The sequence below is a fragment of the Trachypithecus francoisi genome, unplaced genomic scaffold (genome assembly GCF_009764315.1).
Source record: "Trachypithecus francoisi isolate TF-2019V2 unplaced genomic scaffold, Tfra_2.0 Lachesis_group16, whole genome shotgun sequence".
Lineage (NCBI taxonomy): Eukaryota > Metazoa > Chordata > Mammalia > Primates > Cercopithecidae > Trachypithecus > Trachypithecus francoisi.
The window spans coordinates 75,439,651-75,454,343 of record NW_022681461.1 but is presented as its reverse complement, the minus strand read 5'-3'; the positions used below and the strand labels follow the sequence as shown (position 1 = coordinate 75,454,343).

Sequence of the window (14,693 nt, the reverse complement as noted above, 5' to 3'; positions counted from 1 at the left end):
AAGCCAGAGTTTTGAAAACATGCTATCTCCTGATTTTAAAATGTGCGATTAAATTAGACACACACACACACACACACACACACATACACACCAAGTGAAATGCACCCTTGGAATGAATATGACTTTACAGCCATGGTTTACGTTCTCTGGGTTACACTGTTTGGCTTCACGTCTTGTGTAACAGTTTAGCAACCCTGGACATGGAATCCCCTACTTCTCCCTAGCTTTTGATACCTACCTCCAGATGTAATATAGTAAGATACAGAGAAAGAGTGGTTACAAAAAGACCAGGTGATAAATCAGAAGACTGGATAGACTGTCTTTGGCAATTACTTAGCTACGTGATTTGTGTGTAATTATGGTCATTGTTAAGAGAAATTCTCTCTATGCACATTTGTATCATTAGGTCATTGGTGGAGAATTTTCCTACCCTTTGGCCACAGCTGTGAGGGAGGACAAAGCAGTTGGCTCTTTCCACGTGTCTAAGCATTCACAGTCTTTGACCAAGCATTTTCATGATGTATTTCAACCAAACAGAATATAATACTGGCAGCCAATAATAATAAGTGCCTTTAGCCGTAGCAGTAGGTACACATTCTTATTACATACCAGTGTCCTATATGCAGGAAATAACAAAACTAATAAATAAAATATGCATAATGCAAGATTAAGAAGAAATTTGAATTCGACATTTAAGAATTATTCACTCTCTCTTGAAATTAAAAATTTTAGGCCAGGCACAGAGACGCACACCTGTAATCCCAGCACTTCGGGAGGTCGAGGTGGGCATATCACTTGAGCCCAGGAGTTCGAGACCAGCTTGGAATACATGGCAAAACCTCATCTTTACTAAAAATACAAAATTTAGCCAGGTGTGACGCCGAGATGGCACCACTGCACTCCAGCCTGGGTGACAGAGGGAGACCCTCTCTCTCTCAAAAAAACTCCCAAAAAACCAAAAAATGAGTACTACTTTTTTGCCTGGGAAATACATGTGAGGTCTGGAATTGTTGTAGGTACTGAGGATTTATTTATTCAATATTCATTCATTCCATTCCATTCCATTTCATTCCATTTATACTTCTAAAATTCTGATAAGGTTGAAAAAGAGATTCCTATGTAATACTAGGGATGATTTGAGAATTGTTCAAAAGCTTAGAAGCACAAAAGAGAGAACATTTCCAGACGTACATTTGGAAATATATCTTTTCAGCATAAAGAACTTAGCTGCTCCAACAGTGTGCGATTCTTGATGTTAAAACTATCCTCTGAGTGTGGAACAACTGAGTCCACTGCAGATTATGTAAGTGCCTCCACCCCTTCCTGTAGAAAAGAAGAACCCAGACTTTCCTTATTGCTTCAGCACTGGGGCTATCAGAGAGACCACTGCAAAACATACAAAGGCTATTATCAGCCTATTGTATGAACAAACCCTAGTGGCATCTCACAGATCTTCAGGGTTTGTTAGAAAACATAAAAGGAGACACTTTCTTTCCATAAGCCTGGGAGAGAAGATTACTCTCTAGGTAAAGGTGTGAGTATCTACCAGCGTGGACACATCATGGATGAAGCTCTTTCCCTGAGCTAGGAAGCACTTCCGCCCATATATTCCCAGTCCTCCGACCATCTAAAGCTTGGATGTTTGGCGAGGCAGCACATTCTTCACCAGAGGATCACATTTCTGGAATTCTGGAACAATGAGGAAAGCAGATTTTTTTTTTTCCAAAGGAAGCTTCATGCTATGTTTGTTTAATGGATATTTAGCAAAAGCGAAGTGGAAAATGAGGGGCTCTGGTTTTATTTTGATGTGAAATATGCAGGATTAAGAAGAGCCTGGCATTCACAGCGGGGCCAATCCAAACATATTCACTTTAGGAAAGGTAAGTTATAAACACATGGCAGGAAGAAAAACCAAGAAGAAGGTCGTTATGAGGTAATTACTCCCCTGGAACAAACAGCTGAAGAGCTTTTTATGAATTCTGTAAAAGGATTTCATGTAATTAAGTTCAAGGTGCTAAACTTTCCCCCAGGCTATTGATTGTGTACTAATTACAGAATTCACTGCTTTCATCCTTGTGCTCTTCGAAGAGTGCTATGGGGTAGTGTCTGAAGAGAAAATGTCTACACTGCATTTTACCCATTCAAATCAGGTGTGATAATCGTGACTACCCATTCATATACTACCCCTCGTGTTGTCCAATTCTGACACCAAATAATGATCATTTAAAAAGTGAAGCAACACTGTTATCCTTTTTGTCTGGTCAATCCCATCTGCTGAGAAATAACAGCAAGTTTCATGTTGTTAAAGAAAATTCTACATCTCACAGTTTTTCCATAAGAGGAATAAGATGTCTGACTGAGGGGTAACTGTGTGCTTGCAAGGTGTGCCTACGCACCATACATGTTTATGTGTTTGCCTGTGATTGTGTCAGTGCACAGTTGTGTGAGCATTCAGTTTCAAACAGAAAAGGTTTGAAAAACTAATTTTTCCAGGGAGTAATTAATAAACTCAAAAATATCCCTGTGATTTTCAATTTCACACAAAGACTAGGTCACAATCTGTTATAATATTACCATTCTGCACACATGCGGGAATCTGACGAATGATCTCATTTCCATGATGAAATGTACAAAGTTTCAGGTCAAAACCCACACAAGACAGCTTACCATTTTCAAACTAACTCGGTCGCTAAATGCTTCTGCCTGATCCCTATGCAAAAATTCAAGCCTCAACCAACACCATTTCTAAACATTGGTCGTCTTCTACCAATTTTCTCTAAATCTTATATTTTAGTTATATCTAAGAATGCTCATCAGAGGCTTGGAAAAGTTACAATGAAGACACCTAAGCTTCCAGTTTAGACAGGGACTGAGCCAGCTGACCTTCTTTTGTACCATCTCATAGCCCAACCAAAATGAGAAAAAATAAAAATAAAAATGAAGTCAAAGGTAAGACCAGCTAATACAAACTTTTGAGAAATCCCTGCTTGTTAGATTAAAAATGGATCCAGGCTGAAGAGCAGCACTGGGAACCTTGTTGGCAATTTCACTTTCCAAGACAGGATGTAGTGCTTGGAAGGGGAAAGCTAAAGACAGAGTAGGTCTTGAGGGGAGCACTGTGTACTCGACTCATTACCCATTTTACTGTTTTGGATCAACATTCTCAGAGGCCCCGGGCAAGTCTGGCCAAGCCAAACAGAGGAGCTGGTACCTGGCAGGTTTTCCCTGATGCAGCAGGGTTCTTCCTTGATGGAGGAGACCATGGCATTAGGAATAAGGCCAGCCATCAGGACCTCATGAGTATTTAGAGCAGAGACCAGGTCCAACAAGGAACAAGAGCTGCAAAACTATACTCTGCGTGGCGTGACTGCTTCAACACACAGAGAGCATTTTTAGGGTAGCTATTTCATCTCTTAAAGGCAAAAGTCTTTAAACCTTCATAAACAATGAAAACAGCACAAATGAAAAGAAAAATAGATCCAACAGACTAACAAAACATTTGTTGCTATCACTTTAAACAAAATTAAAGCACAGAGAAAAAATATTTGCCACATACTTAGGTCACTGACAGCTCAGGGTTAATACCATTAAGATTTAAAGAGCATTTGCAAATCAATAAGAAAGACAGCCATCCCCAGTTAAAAACTGGATAATAATCCTCAAATATCTTAATGGGTATTCAAAAAAAGGAGCTATATGTGGACAATAACATCTTTTTTCAATATTCAGCCTCACTAATAGGGAAATGCAATTTAAAATGGGACTCCATTTCTCACTTAGAAAGTTGGGAGGTTAGGGGTGGAATCTTCAAATGATATTAGCCTGCACTGGCTGGTCTGCACCCCAGGTCCTGACACTGTCACTGCATGTGGAGGGCAGGTTGGCACCATTTTCTGCAGAGCAACTTGACACATGTATTAAATGCCTTAAAAAACATGAATATTCTTTGGTGCAATAATGGCACTTCAAGAATTTGCATTAAGGAAATGATTAGAGATGTGGGCAAAGATTTAGTTATACAATGTTTGTAACAGCCTAAATATATAATAATAGGTAGTCTCTCTCTCTCTCTCTCTCTCTCTCTCTCTCTCACACACACACACACACATACACACGAAAGCACATTCTACAGTGGAAAACTGTATGACCATGAAAAATAATGATAGTAGAAATATGTTCCTTATTTTGGAAAGAAGACTGAAATATATGGTGGGAATACAAAGTCAAATTATAAGAGGATGTACAATTGAATCCTTTTTTCCAGGTAAACATAATTTACGCATAATATATGCATGAAAACATGTCTGCTACCTAGACAACTGAATAAAGTCAAGGAAGCTATGTACCAGACTATGACAGTGTATTTCCAGGAAATAGTTTTCCTGATTATTTTATTTTCTACAATAAACATTTATTATCAGCAAAATAAAATGCATATAAAAAGAGAAAAAAGGAATCAAAGAGGCTTCAACAAGAATCCAAACATAGAAGGCATATTTTTAAAAATCAAAGTTTCTATACATCAAGAAAAGTTGTGTGAAATTTAATTTTAAAAGATGCTATTCATGACAGTAATATTGAACAGAATATATTTATATATAAATATGAAAAATACATACAGGACTTAATTTCTAAAAATCTGCAACTTTGTTAAGGATTATGCATAAATGTATATGTATAAAGAATATGCATAAATGCTATTAAGCAAATTATATGAACCAAATAGTGCTGAGTCAACTGCTAATTTATTTGAAAAATAAAATTAGACATCTTTGTCATACTATGCACAAAAGTAAGTTCCAGATGGATTAAACTGTTAAACAGAAAACTATTTCTCTGATTTGGGAAATGAGAAGGCTATTCTAAGACTTTGAGAAAATATAAGGTCTTACACTTTTGAAATGGAAGAATTATTACTATAAAATATAAATAATCCCCAAGTTAATTCAATATTTTCTATATTGAAATCAAAATCCTACTGACTTCATTGGTAATATGTAAAAATGAATTTAAAATTCATATTAAATAATAAGTGGGTATTAACTAGAAAAAGAATAGATGTTTAAAAAGGAGAATTGGCACTACCAGATATTTAAATATGTTGTAAAGTTACAATAGTTAAATCATTTTGGCAATGATACAAATGACATAAAAAATGGGAGGAAATAGAAAGCCAGGAAGAGTTCAAATACCCATAAGCATTTACCACATGAAAAACGTGACATTCAGTTAAATTGGAAAAGGCTATTAAGCAAGTAGTGCTGGAACAACTGGTTAACTATTTATTTTTTAAAATTAAATTAGACCTCTTTGCCATACCATACACAAAAATAAATTCCAGATGGATTAAGTTGCTACACGGAAAACTATTTCTCTGATTTGGGAAATGAGAGAGTTATTCTAAAACTATGAATATAGGATCTTAAGGAAAATGTTTGATAGATTTGAGTGTATAAAAATGTAAACCATTCATCTAACAACATTTCCATAAACAAAAATAAAAGGCAGTAAACTGGAAAAACATTTGCAGCATATACACAAAAGAATTACTAGCCTCACTATATAAAGAGCTTTGGCAAATCATTAAGAAAAAAAAAGCCAATGTGCACTATAATGGCAAAATGGGCAAAAACTATGATAATTATCAAAGGACAAAATACAAATGTCCAGTAGATGTACTGGAAAATGTTCATCCTCAAAAATAAAAAATGTGTATTTGCTAAAATGATGCCTCTATCACATCTTAAATTGACAAAGATACTAAAAAATAGTATATGATATTGGCGAATATGTGACAAATTTACTGCTGATATACTCTGCTGATGAGAATATAAATTTATACAACCCTCCAAGGGAGAAATGGACAATATGTATCAAGAAGTTACAGGAACTCTTATAGAAATTTTTCCTAAAGATGTAAACAAAGGAGTCCACAAATATTTATGTTCACGATAACTTAGTAAGGAAAAATCCTAAGTGTCCAACAATAGGTGATTGTTGCATGCAATGGAATAGTATGCAGCGAATGTAGAACATTTTAATTAGGATATAACAAATGAAAAATGTAGGCTACAAAACAGCAAGATACCAATTTGGTTAAAAGTATGAATGGATGTACATACTGGGCAACTGTTCAACAACCTGCAAACAGTGGCTTTTTTTAAAATGATGAAATTTTAGGTTTTTCTTTTTTCCCTTTTCCTCCTTTTTGTTTAATTCATTCTACAAACACTGGTTTGTTATTATGTGTTAGACTTTCTATATGTTCCTTTTTTCCCCACTGAATATGGATTTGTAACCAGAAAAACAGACACATTTTATAAAAGTCCGACATCCCAAACTGACTTCCTCTTCCAGATGTTAAAAATCTAATAAACGATTGGAGCAAAAATAGGAAGGGCAAGAATCTTACATTGAAAGCATAACGTAACTTTAAAAAGAATTGGGGTTACGCTCAGATCACTCCGTGTCCTACCTTTAGAAACACTTTGTAAACCATACTCACCTGTTTCAGCTTGGATGCCTCTGCTCCTACAAATGTGAATGTGATTAGCGTCTCAAGGATCCCTTCCTAACAGGTCCTCAAAGCCGACTATTTAAGGAGCCTGACATCTCTCTAAGCATTTTAAAATCCATTATCCCATCGGAGCCCCCACAGTAATAACAGGGGGGTAGCTATGACTCTGGTTTTGTGGATGGGGACGCCTGACTTGGGGAGATTATGCCTTGCCCAGGACTGAACCCCAGGTTCGAAACGGGCAGGCAGCGGTGAGTTGGAAGGGCCCGGGGACTAGGGCCGGGGCCGGGAGGGGCAGGCACCTTACCGCGGCTTGCTGGAAGGCGCCCTTGGTGTAGGTGCCGCCACCCCGGTAGGAGATGGCAGGGATCTCTTGGAGGAGCAGCGCGCACTTGTGCTGGCGCGCGCGGCGGGTGGAGATGTAATCGACGCGCGGCACCACGTAGTTCTTGGACGAGAAGGTCACGATGGCCACGCGCGTGGCCGTGGGCACCACGGGGAAGTCGGACAGCAGCTTGCGGACGAACATGAGCTCGCTGCGGAAGTTGACTTCGCCCACGCTGGACGAATCATCCACCAGGAAGACGAGCTCCAGGCGCTCGCTGAGCTCCCGCAGCCGCCGCACGCGTCGCCTGAACGCCTGGCCCAGCCGCTCCACTCTGCTCCCCGCCGCTTCGTCGCCAGGAGCCGGCGGCGCGGGGAGACTCCCGGGGGCCCCCGGCGCGGTCTCGGGGAAGAGGCGGAAGCTGAAATTACGCGACGGGGACATCTGCTGAAAGGTCGCCCAGCCCGAAACGAGCGCCAGACCCCAGCAACAAAAGGCCAAGCGAGGCCACATCGCGCTGGAGACAGAGCGGCTGCCCCGGAGCGCAGGCGGCGGCTCGGGCGGGAAGAGGCGCCCTGCTGCCCGACTCGCAGAGAGAGGGGCGTGCGCGGAGCGGGGCGCGGGGCAGCAGCCAAGAGCCTCAGCGCCCTTTCATCTGACACTGGGGACAGACACAATCCAGACTCCTCAGCAGCTCGGAAACTCCGGAGGGAACGGCGCGCGCTCTCTACCCCTCTCGCTGTCCTCTTTTTTTCTTCCCTCTCTCCTCCTCCTCTCTCTCCCTGAAGCCTATAAAATGTTTGAAGGAAAGGGGGCAGTCAAGAAAAATCTCCCGCTTCCCTCCTCTCTCCTTCTCTCCCTCTCCCCGCTCCTGTCTGCTTTCTGTATCTCTGACTCTATCTCCCTCCTCCCCCTCTCATTCTCCTCCCGGGATCAAGCCAAAGGCTCGGAGATTCCATGACACCAGAACCCCGCGTCTGTCAGGCTGTCAACATTCCCGCAGCAAGCGCACCAGCGCCGAAGCCCTGATTGATCCCATATGTCTGGCAGGAGCTGCAGAGGAATTCACTGGAGATGGATCCAGATACCGAGAGTGCCACAGTAATTGGAAACACTTTGTAGACGAAAACATAGACGCAGGCTGGCCAGGGAGTTGAAAGCATCCTTTGAAAACTGCTTGCTCACCTTTTGTGTTTCTTTTCCCCCATTCAGTGTCCCAAAGCCCTCACCAAATAGATGATTGTACAATTTTCCTGATGGGGATTTCTAATCAGTGGTGTGTGTGAGCGTGCAGACCCTTAAGGGCCCCCTGAGATCACACCATAAAGGGGTTGCATCTAACCTTATGCATTCCATAGGAATGATTTGTCATGGTGCTTCAGTCGTGCATTTATTCATTCTTTCCTGATATTAACAAATACTTTTTGAATGCCCATTGTGTGCAAGGAGCTATGTGAGGCACTGTAAATACAAGGAACAAAAATTGACACGGATTCTATCCTCAAGGAACTTAAAGGGTAACAAGTCAGGTGACCATTAACCAGATATTAACATACAAAATATATGTAATGACAACTGACCATGCTAAATAAAGGAGAGTTTAGGTAGACAGACTTGACCTTGGAGAGGCCGGAGAAGCCTTCTCTGAGGACGGAAAGTTTGTGCTGAAATCTGAAGCATGAGTAGGGGGTCCCCAAACCCCTGTCATGTGCTCTTATTTCAACAGATAAGATTGACCTGGCTTTGAATGATACCTGGCATATATCTGCTTTGAAACAAGTGCTGCCTGGGGTGGTTTTTCCAAAGCAGGACCCCCAAAGGGGATAGCGCACGGGTAAAGAAAAGGTGCACTTTACATGAGGGTGGGACCTTTGGTTAAAAGATTCCAGCTAGGAGTCAGGAATCCTGTGTAGATAAGCCTACAATTATGTAAACCACCTGAACTGAGTCACTTCCAATCCTTGGCTCAGCATCAGTATCTATTTCATGATGGAATTCAGTGATCTCAGTTTCCTCTGTTTCTAACAGTGAAAGATTTAACTCCATCTGTACTTACCAAAATACTTTCAGTGACAAGCATCACAATGCATTGGTTAATACCGTTAGGGCTCTGGCATCAGCTTTCCTGGGCGAAATCATGACTCTGCCATTTACTAGTTGTATAGCCTTGACTCAGTTTGTTCGTTTGTAAAATGGAGTAATAACGGTAACATATTAAGGGCTGTCATAAGGATTAAGTCATAAAAAAGTAAAATTCTTAGGACAATGCTTGGAACATAGGACGTACTCAATAAATGCTGGCTGGTTGCTCTTATTGCCACCTTTAATCATGAATGTTCTTCAAATTATCTTCCTAACAATACTTTATTGACCACCTACTATGTCCCAGCATGTAAGATACTGAGGATTTCAAGGTGAAAAAGACTGGGTTCCAGTCCTCCAGAAGTTAAAAGAACATTAGAAAAGAACATAGATTTGCAAACAATTACAAAGCAGTAGGATGATTGCAAAAGCAGAGAAGAAGGAGCAAGGAGGAGAAAGAGCTCATTCTTCCTGGGAAATGAGTAAGACCTCATTTGAGTTGGGACTTTTTTTAAAAAAAGAGAATGGTTTTCCGAATTTCGTCTACTCTGTGTTATTTAAAACGCATCATGAAGCCCTTTATGTGCAAAGCACCATAGCATCTGCAATGTGTGCCATCTCCTGTGTTCCCCGCACAAACCAAGGAGGTATGCAATTGCTTTAGAACTCTTGCTACAAGTAAGTGGCACCCAATGTCTCCTCATTTAAACAAAAAGAGGTTTCTTTGTTCGTATAACTAAACTAGGGAAAGGGCAGAGGGTAGAGCTGGTCTCAAAAAGGCTTGGAAAAGGAAATTAAAAATAGGTCTTTAATTTTTCTCTCACTTTGGCTTCTCTTTGTATGCCACATTTAGTCTCTTCTTCAGATTTATAACCTGAGAAAGACTTTTACCCCACAAACTCAAATTAATAGTATTTTGAGAGGTCTGCCATAGGTCTAGGCACATTCAAAGCTCTCTGGATAATTCTGACACATGCTCTAAGGGTGAATGCCTAAGAACAGCACTCTGGCATTGTGTACCTCCAATGGGATGAACAGTCGGGCCTATGTTACTTATCCTCATGGTAAGAGAGTGGGGACACATCAGTCAGAGAAGTCCTGCCTGAGTGTTATTAAGACTGCTGCTCCAACTCTTGCCACTGCTCCCCAGTGCTCTGTAGTCCCTTCTACTCTCTAGTCTAAAGCAGTGGTTCCCAGCAGGAGGGATTTGCATGTCTCACTCCCAGGAACCTTAGGCAATGTCTGGGGACATTTGGCGGATGGGGCAGTACTACTGGCATCTAGTGTATAGGGGTAAGGGATGCAACTAAACCTCCTACAATGCACTAGCAGCCCCCACAACAAAGAATCATCTAGCCCCAAATGACAATAGTGGTGAGGTTGAGAAACTCGGGCCTATACCACAGTAATAGATGCAGAAGATGATAAAAACTTATTAGACTAAAAATTAAGATTAGAAAGGCTGGGCACAGTGGCTCATGCTTATAATCCCAGCATTTTGGGAGGCTGAGGTGGGTGGATCATTTGAGGTCAGGAGTTTGACACCAGCCTGACCAACATGGTGAAACCCTGTCTCTACTAAAAATACAAAAAAAAAAAAAAAAAAAAAAAATAGCTGGGCATGGTGACACATGTCTGAAGTTCCAGCTACTCAGGAGGCTGAGACAGGATCATAACTTGAACCAAGGAGGTGGTGGTTGCAGTGAGCCGAGATCGCACTACTGCACTCCTGCCTGGGCAACAGAGTGAAACTCTGACTCAAAAAAAAAAAGAAAGAAAAAGAAAAAGCAACTTAAAGGTATAGAAATGACAACATGGACCTGAAGTGCAAAAAAACCTATCCTGACTTCATCTCATGAAATAAAGACTTCTGGGGGGAAAAATAGTGTGTTGGTGGGCTAGGGCAAGAGGCATGCATTATATTCTTCTCACCACGTAACTGTGATTCAGAGTCCCACATTTTGTTCAATCAGGAATGGAACCTCAATCCTGTATACCCACTGGGACCTCTGCTTTAGTTGAGGACACCAGCTATACCCTCACTTCACAGCACCCATCTTTCTACATTGAAGCAGATACTGTGAACAGATAAGTTGCAATGTGCATTTGGGGAAAGATGGAAGAGGGACGGAAAAAGAGAGCAGAGAGTGGTGCTGGCAAAGATCCACCTGAGATATACCAAGCATCAAGTCCAGTCATGGAAGCAGAGGCAGGAAAAATGTCTGTTTCCACGCGTGCTAGTTGTCATGTTTTGTTTTGTTTTGTTTTAAAAACAAAACTATAACACAGTGTCAGTGAATCACAGTGGCAGGCAGTGAAGATAGGAGGAAGATGCCACCTTGTGACTGCATTATGACTGTATTTATAAGAATATCTTTCTGCCGTGAATTTAACAAAGACATTCTCTCACATACAGACGTTGGGAACATCTGCCACTCTATATTTTTTCCTTTTTAAAAATCGGTTTTTTGGGGAACAGGTAAGTTCTTTAGTGATGATGTGTGAGATTTTGATGCACCCATCATCTAAGCAGTATACACTGAGCCCAATTTGTAGTCTTTAATCCCTCAGCCCCTTCCCACCTTTCCCCCCTGAGTCCCCAAAGTCCATTGTGTCATTCTTACACCTCTGCATCCTCACAGCTTAGCTCCCGCTTATGACAGAACATACGATGTTTGGTTTTTCCATTCCTGAGTTACTTCACTTAGAATAATAGTCTCCAATCCCATCCAGGTTGCTGCGAATGCCATTAGTTTATTCCTTTTTATGTCTGAGTAGTATTTCATCATTCACAGTTTCTTATCCACTCATTGATTAATGGGCATTTGGGCTGGTTCCACATTTTTGCAATTGCAGATTGTGCTGCTATAAACATGCCTGTGCAGGTATCCTCTTTCTTTTCCCACCCAGTAGTGGGATTGCTGGATCAAATGGCAGTTCTACTTTTAGTTCTTTATGGAATTGCCACACTGTTTTCCATAGTAGTTGTACTAGTTTACAATCCCACTAGCAGTGTAGAAGTGTTCCCTGTTTACCACATCCACCTTAACATCTATTATTTTTTTATTGTGACTATTCTTGCGGGAGTAAGGTGGTATCTCATTGTGGTTTTGATTTGCATTTCCCTGATCATTAGTGATGTTGAGCATGTTTTTATATGTTCATTGGCCATTTGCATATCTTCTTTTGAGAATTGTTTATTCATGTCCTTAGCCCATTTTTTATGGGATTGTTTTTTCTTTCTTGCTGATTTGTTTGGGGTCATTTTAGATATTAGTCCTTTGTCAGATGTATAGATTGTGAAGATTTTCTTCTGCTCTGTGGGTTGTCTGTTTACTCCCCTGTTTATGTTGCCATGCAACAGCAATTTAGTTCAATTAAGTCCCAGCTATTTGTTCGTATTAATATTTATTTGTATTTGTATTTCTTGCATTTGTTTTTGGGTGCTTGGTCATGAAACTCTTGCCTAAACCAATGTGTAGAAGGGTTTTTCCAATGTTATCTTCTAGAATTTTTATGGTTTCAGGTCCTAGATTTAAGTCCTTTATCCATCTTGAGTTGATTTTTGTATAAGGTGAGAGATGAGGATCCAGTTTCATTCTCCTACATGTAGCTAGCCAATTATCCCAGCACCATTTGTTGAATAGGGTGTCCTTTCCCCACTTTAGATTTTTATTTGCTTTGTCAAAGATCAGTTGGCTGTAAGTACTTGGATCTATTTCTGGGTTCACTATTCTGTTCCATTGGTCTATGTGTATTTTTTATACCAGTACGATGCTGTTTTGGTGACTATGGCCTTATAGTATAGTTTGAAATCAGGTAATGTGATGCCTACAGATTTGTTCTTTTTGCTTAGTCTTGCTTTGGTTATGCAGGCTCCTTTTTGGTTCCATATGAATTTTAGAATTTCTTTTTTTTCTAATTCTTTGAAGGATGATGGTGGTATTTTGATGGGAATTGCACTGAATTTGTAGATTGCTTTTGGCAGTGTGGTCATTTTCACAATATTGATTCTACCCATCCATGAGCAAGGGATGTGTTTCCATTTCCATTTGTTTGTGTTGTCTATGATTTCTCTCAGCAGTATTTTATAGTTTTCCTTGTAGAGGTCTTTCACCTCCTTGGTTAGGTATATTCCTAAGTTTTTTGTTTGTTTGTTTTTGCAGCTATTGTAAAAGGGGTTGAGTTCTTGATTTGATTCTCATCTTGGTTGCTGTCGATATATAGGAGAGTTACTCATTTGTGTACATTAATTTTGTATCCTGAAGTTTTGCTGAATTCATTTATCAGTTCTAGGAGTTTTTTGGAGAAATCTTGAGGGTTTTCTAGGTATAGGATCATATCATCAGCAAACAGCAACACTTTAACTTCCTCTTTACTGATTTGGAGGCCCTTTATTTCTTTCTCTTGTCTAATTGCTCTGGCTAGGACATCCAGTAATATGTTGAATAGAAGTGATGAGAGTGGGCATCCTTGTCTTATTCTAGTTCGCAGAGGGAATGCTTGCAACTTTTCCCCATTCAGTATTATGTTGGCTGTGGGCTTGTCACAGATGGTTTTTATTACACTGAGGTATATCCCTTTGTACGCTGATTTTGCTGAGGGTTTTAATCATGAAGGTGATGCTGGATTTTGTCAAATGATTTTTCTGCATCTGTTGAGATGATCATGTGATTTTTGTTTTTAATTCTGTTTATGTGGCATATCACATTTATTGACTTGTGTATGTTAAACCATCCCTATATCCCTGATATGAAACCTACTTGATCATGGTGGATTATATTTTTGATACATTGTTGGATTCAGTTAACCAGTATTTTGTTAAGGATTTTTGCATCTATGTTCATCAGGGATATTGATCTGTAGTTTTCTTTTTTGTTATGTACTTTCCTGGTTTTGGTATTAGGGTGATACTGGCTTCATAGAATGATTTATGGAGGGTTCCCTCTGTCTCTGTCTGAGACAGTATTCCACAAGATGTGGAATACTGTCAATACAATTGGTACCAATTCTTCTCTGAATGTCTGGTAGAATTCAACTGTGAATCCATCTGGTCCTGAACATTTTCTGTCGGTAATTTGTTTTATTATCATTTCAATCTCGCTGCTTGTTATTGGTCTCTTCAGGGTATCTAATTCTTCCTGATTTAATCTGGGAGGGTTGTATCTTTCCAGGAATTTATCTATCTCCTCTAGGTTTTCTAGTTTACGCATGTAAAGGTGTTCACAGTAGCCTTGAATGATCGTTTGTATTTCTGTGGTGTCAGTTGTAACATCTCCCATTCTATTTCTAATTGAGCTTATTTGGATTCCCTCTCTTCTTCTTCTGGTTAACATTACTAACGGTCTATCAATTTTATTTATCTTTTCACTTTTTCTTTCATTTATCTTTAGTATTTTTTGTTTGTTTGTTTCAATTTCATTTAGTTCTGCTTTGATCTTGGCTATTTTTTTTCTTCTGCTGGGTTTGGGTTTGGTTTGTTCTTGTTTCTCTGGTTCCTTGAGGTGTGAACTTAGATTGTCTTTACTCTTTCAAACTTTTTGATGTACACATTTAGGGCTATGAACTTTCCTCTTACATTGCCTTTGCTGTATCTCAGAGGTTTTGATAGGTTGTGTCACCATTATCATTCAGTTTGAAGAATTTTTAAATTTCCTTCTTGATTACATTGTTGAGCCAATAATCATTCAGGAGCAGGTTGATTTCCATATATTTGCATAGTTTTGAAGATTTCTTTTGGAGTTGACTTCCAGTTTTATTCCACTGTGA

General features: G+C 39.9%; 1 protein-coding gene across 1 annotated transcript in view; it reads right to left on the bottom strand.

The window, feature by feature from the left end:
* The window catches only part of SVEP1 (sushi, von Willebrand factor type A, EGF and pentraxin domain containing 1), a 232,835-nt gene extending 223,703 nt beyond the window's left edge, over positions 1-9,132 (bottom strand). Inside the window, exon 1 of the mRNA XM_033237844.1 lies at positions 6,825-9,132. Within this exon, the coding sequence (XP_033093735.1) occupies positions 6,825-7,355 (531 nt within the window). The 5' untranslated portion in view covers positions 7,356-9,132. The remainder of the gene's footprint in view (positions 1-6,824) is intronic.
* Between the last annotated feature and the right edge of the window lie 5,561 nt (positions 9,133-14,693).